Source organism: Natator depressus, chromosome 10 (genome assembly GCF_965152275.1).
Source record: "Natator depressus isolate rNatDep1 chromosome 10, rNatDep2.hap1, whole genome shotgun sequence".
Lineage (NCBI taxonomy): Eukaryota > Metazoa > Chordata > Testudines > Cheloniidae > Natator > Natator depressus.
Window position 1 is genome coordinate 4,711,709 of NC_134243.1, and position 24,029 is coordinate 4,735,737.

At 46.0% G+C, this 24,029-nt stretch overlaps 1 protein-coding gene across 1 annotated transcript; it reads left to right on the forward strand.

Moving 5' to 3' along the window:
* Positions 1–8,141: 8,141 nt before the first annotated feature.
* Positions 8,142–23,339, forward strand: LOC141994737 (hydroxyacylglutathione hydrolase-like protein). Its single transcript, XM_074965040.1, has 9 exons — positions 8,142–8,277; positions 8,656–8,789; positions 15,045–15,109; positions 16,148–16,265; positions 18,025–18,133; positions 18,718–18,821; positions 19,629–19,730; positions 19,957–20,036; positions 20,616–23,339. The coding sequence occupies exons 2-9, from the start codon at positions 8,685–8,687 to the stop codon at positions 20,779–20,781; spliced, it is 849 nt and encodes a 282-aa protein (XP_074821141.1). The 5' UTR covers positions 8,142–8,277; positions 8,656–8,684; the 3' UTR covers positions 20,782–23,339.
* Positions 23,340–24,029: the final 690 nt, after the last annotated feature.

Below are 24,029 nucleotides of genomic sequence, written 5' to 3' on the forward strand. Positions count from 1 at the left end.
CTATGAATAGTGCCTGTAACAACACCAAGCCTTAGGCAGGGACTCGGCCAATAGACCAGTCTGATCCTAAAGAGAACTAACTTGGTTTAGTGAGTAAATGCATGTCCTACAAGTTTGAGTAGATATAAAGTTAGACCGTAGATATAACCTTTCCTACCATTGTGCCATCAGGATAGCTTCTTTATGCTGTAAATGCTGCTTTAACGCAGCAGGATTAGCCCGACTGACCCCTCTGGCAAAAAGATTCAAGAGTTCTGGTTACTGTTGTGCCCAAGATCATCAAGGTACCAGCTGGTTTGGAACAGTGGCTACCCTTCAGGGCCTGCTTCAATAGGAGCAGAAACTAGAGTTGCCGTGTTTAACCCCTTACCTTCTGCAATCTCTTAGTCTTCCAGCAGAAGCTTCTTCTAGAGTGCTGTTAAGTGTAAAGAAATCAAAGCTTGCCCTGGTCGCTCAGCTGCACTGAAGCCTGGTTTCTAGGCAGATCCAGGGTGTCTTCCAACACAACTTTTGTTCCTTAAACTTTCCTTTCCTTGCCCTTGTGGCTCAAAGAGCCCTCCCTGGTGTGAACTGCAGGCACATCTAGATGATCGGAGTAGGCAGCCAGCCTGAAACAGACATGATGGCAACTTCCTCCCCAGACTGCTGTGTTCATTTAAACAGTCTGTTAATCCTGGTGAACAGAGCACAATTTTATGAAAGCAGATTGAGAGCATGGAAACCCTGCCTCCCTGGCAGAGACTGTGCATGGCACAGAGGGGGTGAACTAAGCCTGACTTTCCCCACCCGTTCTCTGGGTCTTTGTTTTCATGCTGCTTGTGGGTTGGTACTCTGGACAAAAAGGGACCACTTGGTCTCTTTCAGAGCAAAGAATGGTCTTCCAGATCTCTCAGTAACTGCTGGGGTGGAGGAGAATAGGCAGAATTTTGCCATGTCACAGAACTGCTGCTGAGAGTTTTCAGTGTCCGTGTTGGAAGATAGGCTTCAAGTGAGCTGGTGGGGCGGGAGGGGGACCTAGCATGGTGTCCGTGCCCCCTTACCATCTGTGCCATGAATCAGTGTTCGTTTCAGCCCTCTCATTAAAAAGGCTTCTTTTAAATATATGGCCAAAAGCACCCTATTAACACAAGCTGCTCATTCTGTCTTACTCGGAGCAACTTCCATATCTGCATCTCTGAGCCAGAGCTGGTGTCACTAGAGTCTTCAGAGGACTGCGCTTTAAGGAGGATAGTTTTCAAAAGTAACTTCCCTCCCACCCCAAGTGGCTAGGGCAGAGGAGTCCTGGCTCCCCTTTCTGGAGTCTGTTTCTGACCTTGGACAGGCCTCTTACCTTCTCTGTCCCTCAATTTCTGCATGGTTAAACAATGCATGTACTTTTCAGGAGGCTAGGGCTACTGTGTGTAGGTTTATAAAGTGCTCAGAGACTCTGGCTTTCATCCAGGGATATCGCTATAAACCTCTTTCACTCTCCTTCCCCATTTTTTTTTTTTTTTTTTAAAGAACCGTAAGCCATGTAATAGTGCCCACATTTTGATATGTGATAACCTGGAGGGTGAACACTATCCAATGTGTGGCTACTGTAGTTTCTCTTTTAAGCTCTGAAGTGGTTACTGCTCAAATGCAGCAAAGATGCACGTTGCTATTAATACTTCTAACACCTGTCACTGTTATGGTGCATGTGGCTTAGGAGCGGGGCCTGCGGGGAGGGAAGTCGGCAGAGACAGTTTATGCAGGAGTTGACTGTGCAGTGTTTTCATCTTGCTCGTGGGACACGATATGAGCACAAAGTGGTAGAATACACACTTGAAAAATTCTGACACCCATATCTTAATGAACGGGGCTCCTAATTACGTTCTCCTCCTGTGTCTCTTCCGATTGCGCAGTTACAAACTAAATGTATGTTTTTCAATAAATGATTCTCAGCTGAAACTGAGTAATGCTGAGTCATTTCAAGCCTCTGAATCTAGTTCCTCCTCTTCTGTTTATTGCCTGATAAGTAATGTGGGCATGGTGGACTTTGTCTCCTCTTGAATTCGAGTTAATTTTTTGCTTGCCAGCCAGTGCAGTCACATGATGAAAGTATTTTAAAGGGACATGACTTAAATTTAGGGGTGGGTGGGTTTTTTACACACTCTAAAAAGTGAAATATAAATGTCCAAATACTGCAGTTTCTGAAACACAGATTTCCCAACTGTCTCTAAAACCTGTACAGTTTCAATTAGAAAAGAAAAACAGTTTGAACGTTATTACTGCAAAGTGGAGAGACATGTAAACAGAGCATAAATCAGGGCAGTAATCTAAAGGGAAAGAATGTAAATGTATTTTACTTGTTACTAATGGTTAAGGAGTAAAATGTTCAAAAGTACTTAAGTTTCATGGAAAGTCAGTGGGGCCTGGGTAACACTTTCAAAAGTAGGTCTGGATTGTATTTAAAAATGTTCCTTTAAAATGGAAATCAAAAGACAGACCTGAAACACACTATGCCCTTTGAGCCTTTGGTTTGGCATTTCTGTTAGAGGAAGAGTCTGTCTCTCTTTAACATGGAGGACTGTTCTGGTGGGGAGGGAACCAAATTGGGGGTGGAGAGGGCATAATTAATTTCTCTGCTGGGGGGGAAGAGCACACAATTAATTACAAGTTTGGGGGCTAGAGAGAAGCTGGAAGTTCTGCCCCATCAGCTAGCAAGCAAGATCCAGACCACCTTATTCAATACCGTTGGAAAAGTTGCAACACTAAACAGACATAAGGGGGATTCAATAAACAAAAGACTGCATGATTTGGCGGGGGGGGGTTGTCTCATGATTTTTGAACCCTTGAGGTTGGCAATGCAGCAGATGCACTTAGTCAAATGTTCTTTCCACGGGTCTGCCCTGGCTCGCCACTTACAAATTAAACTTCATAACATCCTTGCAGAGAGCAGTTTGCTGTTGTCTGCAGTGTCCTCGGGGGGGAAATGGAGGCACAGAGGTTTAAATTCAGCCCTGGGGGAAGCATCAGATCTCCACTGCACCCAAAGGAGACTCTACCCGCTTATGAGGACTGCATGGGGTCCAGAACAGTTGGTGACCTGTCTACAATCACACAGTAAATCATTAGCACAAGTGAGATTAGAATTTGGGAGTGCTGGCATCTACCCCCTCCCTCACACAATATGGCTTATCCTTTATTTGCTATTTCCCAGCAGTGAGGTTAATACACAATCAGGACATCAAAAAGTCCAAGAAGAATTCAGTTCCCTGCTATAATAAACAGAAAGACCCAGAGATGTGAGTATGAACTTAAAATTCATAATCAGCCCTCAGTTTGTTTATAGTAGCAAAGGAAGCAATTTTTAAAAATCTAATGAAAAGAAACAACCTCTTTAAAGTACAATGATTGTTACATGACAGCTGCTTTACTGGGCCTCAGGCAGGGCCGGATTATGACATTCTGAGGCCCTAAATGATGTCAAGTGTAAGAGGCCCCATACCATTAAAATTTTTTTTTTATTATTTTCACAGAAAGGATGTTGAATATATAAACACAAAAGCTTTATATTTGCATAAATATAAAGGCAAAGTTGTAAAAATAGAATAATCTTCATTTTCAGCAGCCCTCTCTAACGATAAGATTTGGATGACCTTGTAAACTGGAGTAATAGTAATAGGATGAAATTTAATATGAGAAGTGTAAGGTCATGCATTTATGGATTAATAACAAGAATTTTAGTTATAAGCTGGGGATGCATCGATTAGAAGTAACGGAGGAGGAGAAGGACCTTGGAGTATTGGTTGATCATAGGATGACTATGAGCTGCCAATGTGATATGGCCGTGAAGAAAGCTAATGCGGTCTTGGGAGGTCAGGCGAGGTATTTCCAGTAGAGATAAGGAAATTTTAGTACCGTTATACAAGGCACTGGTGAGACCGCACCTGGAATACTGTGTGCAGTTCTGGTCTCCCATGTTTAAGAAGGATGAATTCAAACTGGAACAGGTACAGAGAAGGGCTGCTAGGACGATCCGAGGAATGGAAAACCTGTCTTATGAAAGGAGACTCAAGGAGCTTGGCTTGTTTAGCCTAACTAAAAGAAGGTTGAGGGGAGATATGATTGCTCTCTATAAATATATCAGAGGGATAAATACCAGAGAGGGAGAGGAATTATTTAAGCTCAGTACCAATGTGGACAAAAGAACTAATTGATATAAACTGGTCATCGGGAAGTTTAGACTTGAAATTAGACAAAAGTTTCTAACCATCAGAGGAGTGAAGTTTTGCAATAGCCTTCCAAGGGAAGCAGTGGGGGCAAAAGACCTATCTGGCTTTAAGATTAGACTCGATAAGTTTATGGAGGAGATGGTATGATGGGATAACATGATTTTGGCAATTAATTGATCTTTAACTATTCATGGTAAATAGGCCCAATGGCCTGTGATGGGATGTTAGATGGGGTGGGATCTGAGTTACTACAGAGAATTCTTTCCTGGGTATCTGGCTGGTGCATCTTGCCCACATGCTCAGGGTTTAGCTGATTGCCATATTTGAGGTCGGGAAGGAATTTTCCTCCAGGGAGGATTGGAAGAGGCCCTGGAGGTTTTTCGCCTTCCTCTGTAGCATGGGGCACGGGTCACTTGCTGGAGGATTCTCTGCACCTTGAAGTCTTTAAACCACGATTTGAGGACTTCAATAGCTCAGACATAGGTGAGAGGTTTTTCGCAGGAGTGGGTGGGTGAGATTCTGTGGCCTGCGTTGTGCAGGAGGTTGGACTAGATGATCATAATGGTCCCTTCTGACCTTGATGTCTGTGGATAAGGAGTACTTGTGGCACCCTAGAGACTAACAAATTTATTTGAGCATAACGAAAGCTTATGCTCAAATAAATTGGTTAGTCTCTAAGGTGCCACAAGTCCTCCTTTTCTTTTTGCGGATACAGACTAACACGGCTGCTACTCTGAAACCTCTCTAACGATGACATCATGACAGAAATACATTTTAGACAAATTCTTTGAACTAATTGCATATGGAAGTAGGGTAGATGTAAATAATACAATTTATTAGAAGACTTCTCAGAAATTTTTTTCTTCTCTGTTGGGGCATCTAAATTGTGGTATTCCTGGCCTGAATACGCAATGAGACTCTTAGAGGATATAGGATGCGGATAACCCACAAGCTTAAAGCTCAACTGTTAGTTATATTGATATGAATTACACCCAGGTAATAAGCAAACCATCAGAAAATTGCATGTGGGTTGTGTTTTTTCAATAAATAGATTTGTTTTGTTTTTATAGAAGGTTGTGCTGAATTACCTAATATTGGTACTAAAATTGGTAGCAGAAAATATTTATTGAAAGCAGTAAAAAAATGAATTTTATATTATAAATATTGAGATTTATATATCTATACAACAACAAATTATATGCCAAAAGCCTGTGTTGTTTTACCAGGCTATTTTTGTGAAAGTTAGTGCTATTTTGTCTATGTTCTCACAGGAAAACAAGAGAGGATATATAATTTTGTTTACACCATGAATAAGGAAAATTATTCTTTTCATATGAAAAGCGTTTGATTACTTTTGTTAGGGAAATACAAAGATTATCCAGACTATATGTAAAATATATTTACAAATGTTCATTCCAATTTAATATTTGCTATGAAACAATGAATTGTTGGGATTTTTCTTTTCCCATACTATAAAAATACAGTGTATTGTGCATATGATGTGTGAGTTATAAGTTTATATAAGAATTTTTACAGAGCATACTACCTATAATAAAATAGTATCTTGCATGCGCCAAACCCCTCGAGCAGAAAATCTAGGCAGACATCTCTCTTCGTGTTCACTTCTCTATCCTCTGTCTCTCCCAGGACCACTAATCAATCTCGAGTAAACACCTCGGACACACAGAGGAACAACAAGCTATATGCGCGAAAGAGAGAGAGAGAATTTACCAGAGAAAAGACTGGTAATCTCCAGGCAGGCATTGAGAAAGTGAGAAAAACTAGCCTATATTCAGTCAAATATAATGAATATTATAGGCTTTAATAGCCTATAAATCTTCCCACTGTATTTTCCACTGAATGCATCCGATGAAGTGGGCTGTAGCTCACGAAAGCTTATGCTCAAATAAATTTGTTAGTCTCTAAGGTGCCACAAGTCCTCCTTTTCTATATGCACATAGTTTGAAATAACTTGCTCATCAAGTACTCAGAATGTTTTTATATATATGTATATCTCCCTTCATGTCTCTCAAAACCCTCTTTGTATCCTTTGGTCAGCATTCTCTGATATTTACTGTGAAGGTTCCCGAAACTGACAGAGGGAAGCGAACACAAATTTATCCTCCTCAAGATCCACTCGACCCAAGTCCATAAGACAATCAGCTGCAAACTCAATCACGTGAAGCATGGATAGTGCATGAAGCAGAAAGCCGCGTGTGCACTAAAATACACAAGTGTACGCATGTACGGATCAAAAGAAGAAAGAACAGGAGTATGAGGTTGGCAGGATGGCTTCACGATACCACCGTCTCCAAACTCATCATTTTCCCGATTTTATCGGCAGTGCGATTATTTATTTGTTTAAATAAATTATGAAGGCATGGTCAGAATTTTACCAGTAGCAACTGGCCAACAAAACGCTGCCTTAGGAGACTGATAGCAGACTTACTCATAGAAATACTAATTTTACAAGTGCTTTTATCATTTTTTTTTTTTCTCAGACCTGGCCTCTTGCCTGCCAATAATGAACAATTAGTGAAGGGTAAGGGTATTTGTATAACCAGATGTGTATATTTTTGTCATATTTGAACGAAAATGTCTGTATTTAGAGCGAATCTTTTCTTTTTCTCCATATCTCCTTTACTTATCAGCTGATTTTGACAAAATTTGACATGGAGTCAGTTTTTTCTTTTTTAGAGGCCCCTCATATTGCAAGGCCCTAAACGGTAGCTTCGTTATCTTATACCTTAATACCGCCCTGGCCTCAGGAGATCTGAGTTCTCGGCTTGGCCCTGCTGTACAAATGTGAAGTAAAAAGACAGCCCATGCACTCAGCTTCTGCCTCAGTTTCCCCAACTGTAAAATGGGGCTGTATAACACGTTGCGACCCTGGGATTGAAAGCCCTTTCTAGGTACAAAGAAATAGAAAACCTTTGCGTGTGCTTCGGCAAGGTGCCAGGACCCCAGTTGCTGCTTCACGCTGGTTATGTTGATAAGTGGTGGGCGGGGGCGGGAGGGGGAATAAGTTTGTAAAAGATCCAGAATTTCAAGGGGAGAAGGCTGAAGTTTCTTCTTCTCTCCACGGCCCACAGTGGACTGGAAATAATTTAAGACCTTCCCTCTCCTCCTCCCACACAATTTCTTTGCTGCCCACTGCCAGGCCCTCCCAGTGTAGCGGGAAGGGATTGGGCTAAGGGGCTCAGGTACATGGTGGAGGATTTAACATTTCTGCCTTTTACGGATGGGTACTGCCGGGAGGGAATGATGAGGCGAGATGACACAGCTGTTCTGACATGCGAGGCCTGGAAGAATCGGCCACCCGTCTGCCCGGGCTGAGGTCAAAGAGCTTTTCCCCTTGACCTTACCACGACAGCATAGGCTGCAGAGCCATGTGGGGCCCCCCAGGCCATTGCTTTTAAGCAGGTACGCGGACACAGGCTTGCCAGCGGGCCCTCACCTGCTGGCTACTGAAACTATGCATCCGATGAAGTGAGCTGTAGCTCACGAAAGCTCATGCTCAAATAAACTGGTTAGTCTCTAAGGTGCCACAAGTCCTCCTTTTCTTTTTTCTTTTTATGAAACTACAGTGGCTCCCCTGGGTGCTGGTGGGACACACCTGTCACCTGAGGGCAAGACTTGCCACCAGGGAGGGGGAAGGTAAGGAGAGGAATGGGGGGGGGCTCCTCCTGGGCCAGGTGTTTTGGGCTGCTGGGCAGGGGATGGGGGGGGGTCCGAGAGAGGAAGAGGAGGGTTAAGCGGGGGGGGGGGTTGCGCCCCCCTTCCCCCGCAGCAGCTGGCCTTGCACGACCCCTGCAAGCGGGCAGCTGCTGCTGGGGTCGCGCAAATTGTCCCGGGGCAGCGCAGGAGAACGGGCGGCGGCCGCCCGGGGCTGAGCGCAGCTGCTGGGGAGAGCCGGGAGGCGGGCCCCGGCGGGGGCCGGGGATGGAGGCGGCTGGCTCCGGGCCCTGGGGGCGGGCCCTGGCGCACAGTGACTGGGCTACGCTCCGATCCGCCGGCCGGGGCCTCCCGGTCCCCGCAGCCTGCCCGGTCCCCGCAGAAGGGAGCTCCCCGCCCCGAGCAGGTACCGAACCCCGGGGCTGCCGCGATCACCCGCGAGCCGGGCTGGGTGTGCACGAGGGGGGTGGGGGGTTGTTGCACACGCGTGTGAAAGGGGGTGCACGAGGGCATGGGGGGGTGACACTAGCAGACAGCTGATTAATTTGCACCGGGGTGGAGGAGGTGATCGGCGTGCGGGGATTTTCACACCGCGTGTGGGCTTTTTTCACATTGGTGGGGGGGGAGGCGGGTGCGAGGAGTTCACACGAGGATGATTTGCGCGTGGGCTGGGGGCTTCCGTGTGTCTCATTAATTCCCCCACAGTGTATTCTGGGAAGATTATTTTTTGTAATTTTTGTGATTTGTGTGGGATCGTTCTAAAACAATGGAATTGCCCTTACAGCTCACGTGTAGCTTCACAACCCTCGGACTATGAAGGTCAAAGTTATTTCAGTCTTGGAAGATAACTACATGTACTTGGTCATTGAGGAAAATACCAAGGAAGCTGTTGCAGTGGATGCGGCTGTTCCCAAGAGGGTAACTAGGAATTTTGCTACTTAAAGCCTTGAAGTTAAAGGACATCTGGTCCTGGTTCAGGCCGTTTGTTCAGAGCAGGCTGGCTTGTTTGTAGACACCAAAGGAAGGAATCTAGAGCATTGGGTTAGCTTGGCTTCCACTAAGAGCACATAGTGATCTATCAAACAAGGGCTATGGGGTTAGTTAGTCCAGGGTGGATGCCTGCAGCAGGTCTGAGCTCAGTGAAAAGTTACCATCAGGAAAAACAAGAAGCCATTGTATTTATTAAACGTGTGTATTGTGATAGTGCCTGAAGTTCCCAGTCTCACTGGATCCTGTTGTGCCAGGTGCTGTACAAATGAGGCCCAATCTTGTAAATGCTTCTCTGTTTGTTTGCAGGATTTAAAAGTTACTCAGTGTGGGTCTGTAGGATGGACCCTGGGATTGCAACTGTGTGTTGTAAAATGACACTTGACTATGGTTTAGGCCCAAAATGTATATTGTTTTAGGGGGAAAGCTCAAAAAAGATGTTATACAACCTAAAACAAACAGAAGAGCCTTAAACGGTTTTTTTAAAATTGAAGTAAAAATGTTTTTGTTTTGTTTTTCTTGATTCACACTTTGCCCTGCAGTGCTGGACACCCAAACACAAGAACAGTCTTGTGCTAGTGGAGAGGATGGAAAATGAAACTGACTAGAAACAAAGGTGAAACTGGCCTGGGTTGTTTCATTATGCAAAATGCAGTGTTGCCAACTCTGGTGATTTTTATCATGGGCCTGGCAATACTAGGTTTTTGGAGTGATGCTGCTAAAGTCCTATCATTATGTGAGAATCTCAGCTTAATTGTTTTTTAAATGAAAGTTTCTAGTCCTCTTCATGGTTTGGGGAAGAGCCTGAAAATCTGATCCTCAAGTCTCACAAACCAGAAGGCAAAGAGACAAAACCCAAATTAGTTTTTAAATTATTATTTGTTTGTTAATTATTTTATTAAAATTATTTAATTGGCTTAAACATTATCAGAGTTTTTAAAAATAACCTCCTGATTTTAGAGGCCTGACTTGTGATTTTTGAGCTTTTGAGGCACAAAAGCAAACAAGCAGCATTAATGGTGAGATGGAAATGATGGGGATCCATTCTTAAGCACTTGCCTGTTGTCTTGGGGTACATCAACATGGCAATAAAAAACCTATGGCACCAAGTGTCAGAGCCTGGATCAATTGGCCTGTGGAATGAAAATTGCAATGTAGGTGTTTGGGCTCAGGCTGGAGCCTGGGCTCTGGGACCCTCCCCCTTTGTGGGGTCTCCGAGCCTGGGCTCCAACCCACGTCTGGACATCTACATTGCCCTTTTTAGCCCCGCAGCCAGAGCCCAGCTAGCCCAAGTCAGCTGAGTCAGGGCAGCTGTGCCACGGGTCTTTTATAGCCGTGCAGATGTACCCTCTGATAACAGAAGCCTCCATCCTGCATTGAGCTCCAGGTGGGCTGATCCTTGTTCCAATGCAGAACCCCAGTAGTACAGAGTTCCACCCAGGCCGAGTTCATTGGAGAGTCTGAGTCTCTGATACATCTCCACATTGTGTGCTGCATTCCTTACACTAAAGGGATAAATACTGTAAGTACCAAGGGAAATCTGACTGTTAGTGACTGTTGCTTTGCTGATTCAAACAATTAATTAATAGCTTAAGGCCTGATCTGGAGCAGCCTTAAGAATATGGTACTAAAACTATATTTTATGTCGATTTAAAAAAACCGCCTCTAAAGCCCTCGGCTTTATTAGGACATTATTACATCCAGTGTGAGCACACAGGGTGGAAACCAGTCTTCTCCATTCCTCTCTGTCATTTGCTATGGCTTCCATTTGCTCTATGGTGTTGAGATAGACGGTTGTGCCCTCCCTGATAATGGGGGTTCTTAAGGTTTCTCTTGGGCGTCCTTGTTTCCTCCCACGAGTTCGTTTCCACTGGACTGCTACATGCAGGTAGCTGTGTGCATCGTCATCCGAAGTACATGCCCTATGTATGGCAGAAACGAGTTGTGGGTTGGTGAATTCTCTGATCTCTTCATTGGTGATGCTCTCTCCAGCCAGTGCCCAGAATCTTTCGTAGGCACTTATTTTCAATGGTGTCTCGTTTTCTGTCTGACTTTTTAGTAGCTCTCCGGTTCTTGCAGCCATATCTTAGCACCGAGATTGCGTCTGAATTGAAAATTCTCAGTTTTGTTCTGGTGCTGTGTAGCCTTGATTCCATACATTGATGAGTTTTGTAAATGCTGTGGATGCCTTTCCTATCCCTTGATGTCACTTCTTTCTTGGGGTCTCCGTTGGCTAAAATGGTGCTGCCCAGGTAGGTGAACTGTTCTTCTTTCTTGATATTTTTGCCTTCTAATGTGATGTTACTGCTTGACGTCTTGGTTTCAAGGATGTTTGTTTTAGCATAACTAATTTTGAGCCCTACTTGGCATGCTGTTGTTGCTGGGTTGTCTGTCTTTGTTTGTAACTTTTCCAGGGTGTCACTTAGTTGCGCAATATCATCAGCAAAGCCTGGGTCTTCTAGGCATTTGCCATCCACCCATCCTATACTGATGTTTGTGTTGCTAATACACTTCTTCGTTATCCAGTCTATGGCAGTGCTAAAGAACAGTGGAGATAAAATGCAGCCCTGTTTCACGCCAGTGTCCATATTAAAGCGCTCTGTTTTCTGGGTGTTCACCCTTACACAGAACTTCCTTGATGAGCTTGACAACTTCAGCTGGGATGCTGTAGGACTGAGGAATATTCCACGGTCTTGTGCAGGCTTTTGAAAAATCAATGCAATTGACCAAGAGGGGAGATTGCCATTCTACACATTCTTCTATGATGGACCTTAGTGTGAACATCTGATCCACGCAGGATCTCTTGGGCCTGAATCCAGCCTGGCCTTCCCTAATCTTTGTATCAACTGCCTTTCATCCTGTGTAGTATCATGGCAGAAGGCTTTCCCTACAACTCCTCTCCAGTTGTTACAATCAGTAAGATCAACCCTTTTTGGGTATTCTGACAATGATTCCATGTTTCCACTGGTCAGGGAGGGTCTTTTTTCCCCGAACTTGGTTGAACAGCTCTGTCCGTTTCGTTAAGATTATGGTATCAACCACGTTTAGCATTTCTGCTGGAATTTGATCATCTCTTGCTGCTTTGTTACTTTTCAGCTTTTTGATTGCAGCCTTCACTTCTGATATTTCTCTAGTGACCGATGTTAGTCAAGTTGATCAGGTCCATGTATTTCACCAACATCAGATGCTGAAGTGGAGCTGGGTCTATTGAGGATTTCTTTGAAATGCTTTGCCTATCTGCTTTTCAGTTCTACCTCCGTTGTGAGCTTTCTTTCTTCTCTCTTTGCTTTTTATTGGCCCATGTCCTGTTTTGAAATTTCCACACAGGGTTTTAGTCACTTGGTAAGTGGCTCTGTGGTTTCCTATGCTAGCAGCAGCGTCTGCTGCTCGGTCTTCAACATATCTCCGTTTATCTTTCATTGAGCTGCTTTTCACTGTTTTGTCTGCTTTTTTATATTCCTCCTGTACATTTTCCAATAGTTTGTTGGTCTTAGAATTCAGGAGTTTTCCTTTGGTAATTTTTCTTTCCTTGCTGAGACGCCATGTCTCTTGGCCTATCCAGTTCTTGCTCTGTCTGTGTTGATATCCGACTGTGACGGTACAGCTTGATTCACATTGTCTCTGAGTGCTGCCCTTTTTCTTCAGGCCCATTCTGTGTCACCTTTCTCTGCCTCTGTCAGTGCCTGCAATCTGTTCCTTAGTTCACGCTGGAATTTCTCACAGGACTCTCTGGTTTCAGTTTTGTACTGTTGATTTTCTTTACCACTTTCTGTTTAAAGTTGATCTTCCTCTTGTTTTAATTTCAGTTTAGCAATGCAAAGATTGTGGTTGCTGTGAACATCTGCTGCTCAGTATGCCCTTAGATCTTGGACAGATTACCTGCATCTTCGGCGAATGCAGTTGTGGTCGATCTCATTTTTTCTTTTGCCATCTGACAAATTCCACGTGTCTTTGTGAGGGACCAGGCTACTTGCAAGAACTAGGTTGGTGACCAAACACAATTCAATGAGTCTCTTGCCATTTTGGGTGATGGTTCCCAGCTCATGCTTCCCTGTTGCTCTTTCCATTCCTTGGTTATCACATTCTACTCCAGCATTAAAGTTGCCCAAGACAAGGAGTAAGTCGCGTTTAGGTAGTCTGTCAATCACACTTCAGAGGCAATTGTAGAAGTCCTCCTTGTCGTCATCGCTGTGCTCCTCTGTTGGAGCGGAGCACTGATTGACATCTTTGGGCCTCTGGTTTGGAGTTCGGCATCTACGTTGCATTGGTTCATTGATTGCAGTTGATGAATGATTTTTCCCCCCACAGAATCTGTTGTATGGGGCGCTGCTCCCTGTGTGGTGGTGTCCTCTTGCTCGAAGTACTTCTTATCCACACCCAACACTCCTCTCTCACCGATGCCCAGGATTTCAAGTCTATAGTTGTCCATCTCCCTCATGTTCCGTGCGATTGCATTCCACTAGCCAACTCTGAAGTGTTTTCTTGCTAACAGCATCAAACTTCCTGGGGCCCTGGCTTCCAGAGACTGCCTTCCACCAGGAGGCTTCATGCAGCACGGGGGGTTGGTAGTGTTCCTTTTCACCAGAATGGCAGCCTGGCTCTGTTTCTACAACCAGTGAAGAATTTTGTGGTTTTTTGTTATGAGGCTAGGTGTTTAGTCTTGCGCTCAACTCTCCCTGCTTTAGCTGGCCTTGAGACTGGCAGCTGAACCAATCATGGTGCAGCAGGTTGGAGCTACTGGGCTTAGCAGCATGGAAAAAGCATCCCTCATAGCAACACAGCTTGTATCTGACAGAATTCATCCACTGCCAACCTGGCCATCAAATACAGTCACTGGCTGGGCAGGGGGCCCGTCGGGGAGAGAGGATCTGTCTCCATTTCCGATAGGCTCTGGAAGCATGATGCCTCCAGGGAGCATGGGGGAGTATGGCTGCTGCTATATCCCTAAAAGGGGTGCAGGGTGCATTCCTCTCCAGGGCTGGCCGGCTGGGGTGGGAGACAGTGGGGCTATGCTTCACCTTCTCGTCCCCTTGGGAGTGGTCATGCTGATAGCATCGCTGCCTCTGGGCAGCCCTTTCTCTCCTGCAGGTGGGTTGCCCTTTGCACCCTTCTTGTGCCCAGTATCATTTCTGATCACAGTTTGACCCTTAATCAGACCAAAATGACGCAAATACCCAAGACCAGACTTTCATATTGATGTGAAAATATGTGAAAAGGCATGCACATAATTTGTAGCTGGAGGTGTTGTGATTGCACGTGCAGTTGTGGTGATTGCATGTGCAAATGACATGCATACAGTTTTGTGCACACGCTTATGCAAATTGGGCCAAAAAGCGCTGTTGCACAAGTGGAAGCCAATATCACAATCTCCCGATTGGTAGGAATCCCTGTCAATATCAATGCTGCGAATATTTGGGAGGGGGATTCGAATTAGGGGCGTATTTGCAGTTGGATTTCCAGTGGTGTAGTGTGAGTTACCGCGATCTGATCTGTCCGTGATCACAGAGTGGATTCCCCCAGTGTTCTAGGGAGCTCCCGAAGGCATCATGCTTAAAGATCCTACCAGAAATGTGCTGAGTTTGTGACATTTGCGATAAGACATCTTGAAAGAGTTTATGGAAGCTCACAGTGTTAGGACGATACATGATGTACTAAGCACTTCTTTTGATTCCCAGGAGAGGGGCGGTCAGGAGCTGTGTATAGTATTATTTGCTCACATTCAAACTGCCAGGCAGAGACCCACTGTTCTGGTTATCTCTTTCTTCTAACAAAAATATCCATCACTTAACTCTCTCACTGATGCTGGGTTCTGATTTATAAATGAAATAGCATTTGACAACATTTAATACTATGTTGTATGAAAATCCATCCCAAGAGGCTGCGGCTTGTTTCTTGTACCTGTGGCTTTTTGTGTGCCAGCTGTTTTTTACGCTGCCTTTCCGGCTGATCGCAGGGTGAGTTTGCAGGGCTGGTAGTTAGAATCACTGCCTCCTCAAATGTGATCTGTTCACACATAATCTGAAGTCACTGGGAGACCCTGCAGGATGCTAGTTTTGCAGAGTCGTGTTTCAGGAAGCAGCAAGGCTTTCGAGATTGTCTTTAGGGTCTTTAATGATTAACTTTCCGACACAGGATCTTATTAAAATCTATGCTCTTTGACATGACTCTTTTTTCCCCCCATTTTAGTTACTAGAAATTGTCAGAAAAGAAGGCGTTGCACTTAAAGCAATTCTTACCACCCATCACCATTGGTAAGTGCTGTGGAGAGGAAAGGGGTACAGTACTGTATGTTAGAAATGGAAAAGGTGCAGAGAAGGGCAAGAAATACGATTAGGGGGATGGAACAGCTTCCATAGGAGGAGAGATTAAAAGGCCTGGAACTGTTCATCTTAGAAAAGAGATGCTTAAGGGGGGGGGATATGCTAGAGGTCTATAAAATCGCGAATGATGGGAGAAAGTGACTAAGGACGTGTTATTTACCCCTTTGCGTAACACAAGGACTAGAGGTCACCCGATGAAGTTAACAGGCAGCAGGTTTAAAACACACTCGGTGAAGTATGTCTTTACACAACACACAGTCAACCTGTGGAACTGGTTGCCGGGGTATTGTGAGGGATAGGTCTGCCAATGGCTATTAGCCAAGATGGCCAGGGACACAACCCCATGCTCCAGGTGCCCTAAACCTCTTAACTGCCAAAAGCTAGGACTGGACAATGGGATGGATCATTTGATAATTGCCCTGTTCTGTTCATTCCCTCTGAAGCACCAGGCATTGGCCACTGTCGGGAGACAAGACACTGGGCTAGATAGATGGACTTTTGGTCTGAGCCAGTATGGCCGTTCTCATGTTCATAGTATGCTCTATTCAGAGTGCATGAGGCTTGGGGGGAGATCTGTGCAGAAATCCCTGCTCATGACATGACAGCAACACTCTGTGATCTGTGAGATATCAAAGGACCCGATCCTGTGAGGTGGAAGCAGAGTGCTCTCCGTGCTCCCCGGGATTGGGTCCCGAATGCAGAACAGGTCTATTGGGCTGCTGTGCTCACATATGGATAAATTGTGTCCTGTTCCAGAATGTCAGGTGGCCCTTTTTCATGCTCCGAAATCTTGAGTTGTGGTATTTTTCGTGTCACAGCACACACCAGGGCTGTCCCCGCAGTACTGTAACGCTAGGGTTACATTGATGCAGGAGCCTGAGACTCGTTTTAGCCCTCCCCCTTCCTCTGGGGTAGCAGTAAATGTCAAGTGTATCGTGAAGACGCTAATCTCATTCCCTGTCTGTGAAGGGACCACGCCCGAGGAAATGAAGAACTGGCCAAGGTGTATCCAGAGCTGCAGGTGTATGGAGCAGATGAACGGATTGGAGCCTTAACACACAAGGTGACTCACAATGAGGAGTTAAAGGTACGAGACTGGAGGTTTATTATTAACATTGTTGTTTCTCTTGTCTCACTTAGCACCCCCCTCAGGATCTCAAAGCTCTTTACACACGATTGAATGACATCTCCTGAGCCCTGGCAGGGAGGTCGGTGTCAGGATCCCTGTTTTACTGAGGGTGATGGTGAAGGACAGAGCTGGGAAGTGATGTGCCCAAAGACCCACAGAGAGTCAATGTGAGAACGGGGACCAGAGCGCAAGAGTCCTTTGCTTGCCCTGGGTTGAATGTGCATGAGATTGTAGGGGCGTAACCGAGGGAAGGATTTGGTCCATGCTCCCACTACACACACTCTTACTGTCTTTGGTTTTTTTTGCTGTGTAACCCACTGCTGTGACCAGGGGAGAGGGGGGGAAGCATGAGAAAGCTGCTGTCTGTCAGTTGCTCCAACTACTAATTCATTTCGGTCTGTCTCCGCTCTAGCGTGCGTGGGAATCTATGGGATCACCACGCGGGGGTCGGTGCTAGGATCCAGCGTCAATAACCTTCCCTGGTTTACTGCTGCCAGGTTTCTCTGCGGCAGATTCTCATGTGGAACAAATAGCCAGTAGATGGTAGCATTTTCCCAAGGTTATAAGTCCACATGTGATAGATCGCCTCTGCTGGAAAGCTCTGCTTGGGGACTCTTTGAAATCCAAATGTGCATCTGAATTTTACAAATGACCCTTTTCTTTAAAACACATTGAACCAAATCCTAGATCTGAACACTGCCAGTCAACACAGTGCCAGAAATTTTGCAGCCCGTCTTTGTTCAAATAGATCCTGTGGACGAACTTCATAGCTGGCTTTATATACTCTGGGGTGGATGTGAGCACAGGCCTGCGAGCCAGAAACTGCCAATCCCCAATCTAAATTTCCCCACGCGTAACACAGGGATAACACCTGCCTGTTGTGAATCTTAATTTGCTAATATTTGTCCTGTTGGTGAAATGCCAGGAAGAGGGAAAAATGCCTTATAAATACTAATCATAATTGTCACTTGTCCTGCATCGTCTTTGGCATTAGCAGGTAGGGAACATGGAAAATATTCTTGCATGTCTATCTTTGAGAATTTTATCTTTTGGTTGCCCCATTTCCATCTTGAGTCATCTAGTTATTGAGGTGAGGGAGGGGCAGGGGTGCCAGAACATAGGGGGGCCACAGGCCATGGCCCCCCACTTTTTATTGGTAGTAAGGGCAAGTGACGGGGCAGGGACAGAGAGGAGTGAGTGGGGGGTGGGGCCTGAGGGGTGGCATGGGGGCAGGGCCTTGGGGGGGAAAGGGGTAGCATGGGAGTAGGTCCATGGTTAGGGCCGCTGGTGGCCTGCCGCGCTTTTAGGAAGCTTCTGATGCTCCTGGGCAGGGGTCACCGTCACGTTGATGTGCCAGGTCACTCACCTTTGTTCCAAACAAGAAGATACTTCTCTTCTCCACGGTGAGGCGTTGCTTCTAAAATGGTTGCAAAGCCAGGCCTTTCTGGTGATTTCAGTTGTACCGAAGAGTAAGCAGGTGACTTCTGAAAAATGTCGGCTAGCAGATCTCGGCTGGGATGGAAGTAAGCTGACCTGCTGTAGCATCCTGTCGTGACGAAGGGAAGTCCGTATTGCTTGGTTTGGAAGCTCTCTGGGGCAGGGACCATCTCTTTGCTCTGTGTTTATGCAGCGCCTAGAGCAGTGCGGTCCCGGTCCTTGACTAGGGTCCCTAGGTGTGGTGATAATACCAACCCGGATTGCCCCTTTGTCTCTGCAGTTCGGGGATATTAACGTGAGGTGCCTGTTCACGCCGTGCCATACGTCAGGCCACGTGTGTTATTTCATGTGGGAAGAGAACTCCCCCGATGCTCCAGCCGTCTTTTCAGGTATTCAGCACCTTCTTGAGAAGCCAGCCAGAGCTGAAAAGTCTCAGACAGTCTCCGATTGAGATCCCTTTGAGTGAGCTATGTGGGGGGACCGATCATTAGACTAGAATTCCACGCAGAATCATTTAGATTCCATCCTCCTTTAGCTGCAATCTGCATGGGAACTGCCTCATTTTAAGGGTAAGCCTGAGCAAGATGGGCTTTGTTTTCCTTTAAAGTGATATCTCTCTAGGCCCTTCTCTGGCCCCTGACCCGGCAGGGCAGAGCTGTTATTCCTATTGTGTGGATGGGGAACTGAAGCCCAGAGGTCCAGATCCTCTTAAGTATTTATATGCCTAAGTGACTTGCCCAAGGGCACAGAGGAAGCCTGTGGCAGAGCTAGGAATAGTGCCCTGCCCACTAGACCAGCAAAACATGCTTGACTGCCAGGCCCGGGGAGTAAAGTCCGGTTCAGCCTTGGCACAGATACAGCAGCAGGGTGGGCTTCCCCCAGGCATCAGCCCCTGGCCACAGGCTTCCCGCCTGCCCTGCAGGCAGAACCTCCTTGCCCTCCCCACAATAAGGTGACGTGTTTTCCCGCCCAGGTGACACCTTGTTCATTGGTGGCTGTGGGAAGTTCTTTGAAGGGACGGCCGAGCAGATGTACAGGAACCTGACTGAAATCCTGGGTGCTTTGCCGAAGGACACTGTGAGTGTCGCGCCTATTTCAGGGGGTGTCCGGGCCCTCTCCCCTATTTCCCTTCATCTCCCTCTCTGTGTCTCGGAGCAGGCCGGGCAGAGCTTTATGCCTGCAGCGCGTTGGTGCCAACGTGCTTCTCCATCTTCCTGAGCAACGTGCGCCGCCTGGATTCTCTCTGGCTGGCACCAGCCTCTTGCCATTTGACACGTTGGCCAAATGCCACTCTTTGACCGGAATGGCCGTGGCTGCTCCACGAGTGTGGGGACTGGGCCCAGAACGCTCCACCAGCGTCTACTTCCCACCGTCCCCTCAGCATGAGTCATAGATTCCAAAGTCAGAGGGACCCCGGTGATAATCTAGTCTGATCTCCTGCATGACACGGGCCAGAGAGCTCCCCCCAAATCATTCCTAGACACTGTGACTATGGGGAATCAGGCCCAGAGCTCTCCCCAGGCAGCTGCTTCCCCCTGGATTAATTGCAGTGGGCAAACCACGTGCATTAAATGCATCCTCCCTTGGTAGGACACCCCAGCCCGCTAGAGAGAAGAGCCCTCCAGAATCTCTGCCCAAGGTCAAGCAGCTGCTTGGCTAAGCCGCGGAGCTCTGCGGTGCACTCTGAAGACCAGCAGCCCGTGGCTCTGGCTGAGGGAGTTCCACATCCAGGCTCCTCCACAGGAGGGAACGCTAGTCCCCCGGAGCTCACCTGGGTCTCCGCCGCTGGGACGCCGTCTCAAGACGTGCTATCCTGGGTGGGGAGGTACCAAGCCCAGGGCGACATGCAGGCCGTAAAGGTGCATTGTCTCGTTTGCCTTGCAGAAAGTGTTCTGTGGGCACGAGTACACCGTGAGGAACCTCAAGTTTGCTTTGAAAGTGGAACCGGAGAATGAGATTGTGAAAAAGAAACTCGCTTGGGCAAAAGTAGGTGTTTCCCCTTCCGAAGCGGAGAGTCCCAGCGGGAGGGGGAGGCTGGAACGAACGTTGAGTTCTGCGAACGCTAGATTTGTTTCCCCTCTAATCGGTCTGTGTGTTTAAGGTGCTTGTCCCCATGTCTAGGAGCTTCTAAGCATCTGCCTCTGATATTCTCCATGAGCTCAGTGATGGGGACCGTCTCCATATGCTGAACGAGTCTGTGGTTTCTCCCCAGCTCCGAGACGATGAGGACTTGCCCACGGTGCCCTCCACTCTGCAGGAGGAGTTCCACTACAACCCCTTCCTGCGGGTCTCGTGAGTAGAGTTCAGTGCCTCCCGCAGCCCCCTGGGCACCAAGTGCCTCACTGGCAGGCCCAGTTGAGTGTGAGGGGACAGCGGGCTCTGCGGGAACGGAGATGCCCCATAGCATTGCCCCGTCCTGCACCAGGCCGAGGAATGCGGCTGCTTTTCCTGCCTTCCAGCAACAGACCTTTCACTTGGTGACTCACAGGGGAAGGGAAATTTTGCCTTCCCACCAGTATGAGAAGCACCAGGTAGGTGATGGGGCGGGGAGGGGGGGTCTCATCTCCCCCTAGCTCCCCATCCAGGGTAACTCATTCCTAGCCAGCCTTCTACAGGGATATGACGGAAGAAGATACCCTCCCCATTGGCTTCCACCCCTCCACCAGCCTGCTCCCCACCAGTGAGGGTGGTGGGAGGAGACAGACTACAGCCAGATTCTGTTCTGTTACTCTGGTGTAAAGCCAAAGGGAGTTTCTAAAAACAAGTCTCCAGATGGCCACCGGAGTCCCAGAAAACCAAACCTGGCCTTGAGTCTTGATTCCCTTTGCTGCTATGCACGGGGCACACAACGGGTGTCGCTTTAACTTGCAGGGAAGAATCAGTGCAGAAATTCACGGGCAAGACGGATCCGGTGGACGTGCTGCGAGCTCTCCGCACAGAGAAGGATAACTTCAAGAAGCCCAAAGAGAGGCTGACCCCTCAGGCCATGCTGGCGTTCGAGTGGGGTCTCTTCAGCCCCTTCATGGAGAAGAAGTGAAATGCAGCCGGGTTTGTCGGATCGTTTATTTTGTGCCAATATATAAATGCAACCAAGGCCACAGTGAGGGCCAGTCTGTCTCCCCGCTGGGCAAGGATTGTTCCCCGTAGCACATTGTGTAGGGCTCTGTCCTGTCTGGCTTTAAATGACTCGGCCGCTGAAGCTTCCCTTATTGCATGGGCCTCGCAGCTGGGAATTGGGGTTGTAATTCAGCCTTTTTTTTCTTTACTCCTTTTGATCCCCTCACTTCTAGCTGTACGTGTTTGAACCACCCTAAGCAATTCCTCTCTCTCCTTACACCCCTCTGTGAATGGTCTGATTTTCTGAGCCCTGCCTCTTAAAAGGGGTGATGTAAGAACCAGGTTCGTTTTTGTACCTGGAAGTAAACTATGGGCTTCTGGAAAACGGGGAAATCTGAATGTAAGGGTTCGAAGTGGAACAGTTCTGCCCAGAACAATTCCTGTTTTTAAAAGGCTGTTTTGTTGCTCTTCAAAACAAGATATTTTGGGGACATCTAAAACTTCCAATTCTTCTAGTAATTACTGGGGGAGGGGCTGCTCTCTGAATGGAACGAAACTATGCTGTGTACCAATGTAGCATTAGAAAAAACACTTTTATTTTGCACGAAGCCAGGGCTGGCCTTGTCAACAGTGACTCTCACAAACGATAACTGAGAAACTTGAAAGTGCTGATTTCTGTGCCAAACTCCCCTTAACAACTGAAGACAATTGTCTCCAGAAAATCAAAACAGGCAGTCAATGGGCCCCTTGTAGTGTGATCTGGTGATGCATGTATATTGAGTATATAGAGCAGTGCATCTTTTCAAGGAGCCGACACTGGCCCCCTGCAACCTTGACAGGTTGGAGAGGTTTCATGTAATAGAATTATAGTGTGTAAGGCAAAAATTTACCACGCTTATCACAGCAAGCTGAAACTAGCAGCACGGTAATTGGAGGGGAATTGTCTTTTTGCTTAATAATCAGGAATATCTTTGTCAAAAGCAGCATTAAAAAAAAACACACCCTGTTTTTTAATATTCCCAAATCAAAATGTGATAGCAGGATTTGAAAAACAATTACTAGGGACATAGCATGGGCTTCTGAACAGATTAACCCCGCAAAATGCTTTAAATTGGAGCCCAGGCTTGTGGTCCTTCAAAGCAAGACTTTGCTGGGAGTTGCTTGTGCAGAAGGCCTGATGGATCACCTCCCTTAGGCTCCTAGTTTGAAAATATGCTTATACGCTCCCTTTACCAGCAGAGGCAGATTAAGGAACCACAGTTAAAAGCCTGTGCAGATTTATGCACATTTAACTCTATGCAATTGATGAGGGGATTACTCACACCCATGAAATTAAGCACATCCATGTCTGCAGCATCTGTTCTGCTGCTTTTCTCCCACTATAGAACGTGAAAGATTCTTCCCCTCCCACATGTACGTTTAACATAGTGGAAAGGAGAAGGACTCATGTTTGTATCACCGTTATTTTTTTTTATAGAAGTAAAAATTAACATCCGCTTTTTAAAAAAAAATTTGTCAGCCTTCCAATTTTAGTTTAACAATCTGAAAACTGTGTGTAGTACTTAAAGTTTGCAAGGCACCAGAGCAGTTTATTACAATATTTAGAATTAAGTGTTGTCTCCTCTGAAAGAAAATCTAGAGTAGCTCTGTAAACAGCTGTGAAAATCCACATGACTTGATTAGAGGGAGCAGTTCTAGGGAGCAAGTTGCTCTGTTTCAGGATTCCATAGCTTTTACTATTAAATAGCAGGCCTCATTCTCCACTACCTTGAGTTACTGTTTACACCAAAGTGAAAACAGTAAAAAGGGCAGTTAAAGGGCAGTTTACTCCGTTAAAAGGGCAGTGATTTTACACCTACTTCACACAGGTGAATGAGAACACCAAGGAAGGCAGATTGGACCCCCTAAAACATCTTACTCTAAAACTGTTCACACAGCTTTGATTAAACTTGATAAGTTCTTAGCACTGGATTATAGTTGACCTGATTTTTCTTTTATGTACAGTGAGCGGTTTTTTTTAAATAAACCAATCTAATTGTCTCCATACTAGGTTTGCACAGTACAACTTGTGTGCAGACCTGACCATGGTGTAACACTTTGATGCTAACCACCGCTGCTGTACAACTCTTGAGATTATTTTACTGATGTGTAGAATATAGCTCTTGTAAAGGGGTAGCAAAACAAAATGCAGATTACTAATGGGTTAATTTTACAGTGCAATAGCTAATTAGCATTTTATTTGTATATGCCTCATGAAGACTGCACATTTTAAATAAACTGAACTTGGGTCTTTTGCACTTTAGTTCAAAGTCCTAGCGCTCGTGTACTAAACTTCGAATTGCATCACTTAACACTAGAATTCATGTGGCTTGCTGCAGTTAAAACCTACAGCTTTAATGCAATACTATATGTAAAAACTATGCATGAGAAGGTATTCACTGAAACTAGCCCCCTCCTCGCAAAACAGGAGAGAAAAGCAATGCGAGAGTCTTGCCAGATGAGCGGAGTGTACTTGCTACTAGATTGTAATGACAGCTTTAAATAAAGCTTTGATTTTTTTTTTTTTAAACTTTGACAGTTGTGCATGTTACTGATGGTTTATTTTTGGTAAACATTTGATGACTTAAAGTGAGGTACCAAGAGAAAACAAGACTTTTCTTTACAGGTATAAAAGGCAACCATTGTCTTTCACAACTTTGCTTTTGACAAGATGGAGGTAGATCTGTTGCTCCAGTTTGATCAGATGCTCTGTTTAGAACCAAAACCAACAAATACCTAAGATACACAGCAGACTGTTCCAAAATAGAAACAGCTCAGCTTTTGCATGAATACTTCAGTGATCTGAAATGTGGTGGAGTTTAAGATTTTAAAATACTGAGTCCCACCACCAGGCCCGTCGTCTTCTAGCAAAGCAGAAGTTAAGTGAAATGGCATCTTTTGCTCCACCTACCTAATTTTCACCATTCTGCATTAGGCCCATGTAATCTTATTTGAAAGGCAGGAACCCAGGCATGCAAGAGAGATACAATGCTTTGACGAAGCCAGTAAGTGAACAAAATCTGAGTTGCATCTTGCATTTGTTCTTTTAAAAAAAATGTAAAGCTCCTGTCCTCCAACTGTGCGTGCTTAACATTTAAGCACTTGAGTTCTCCCATTGACTTCAAGGGGACTACTTAGATGCATGAAGTTAACCATGTGCATAAAGCATTTGTAGGCCCAGAGCCTAAA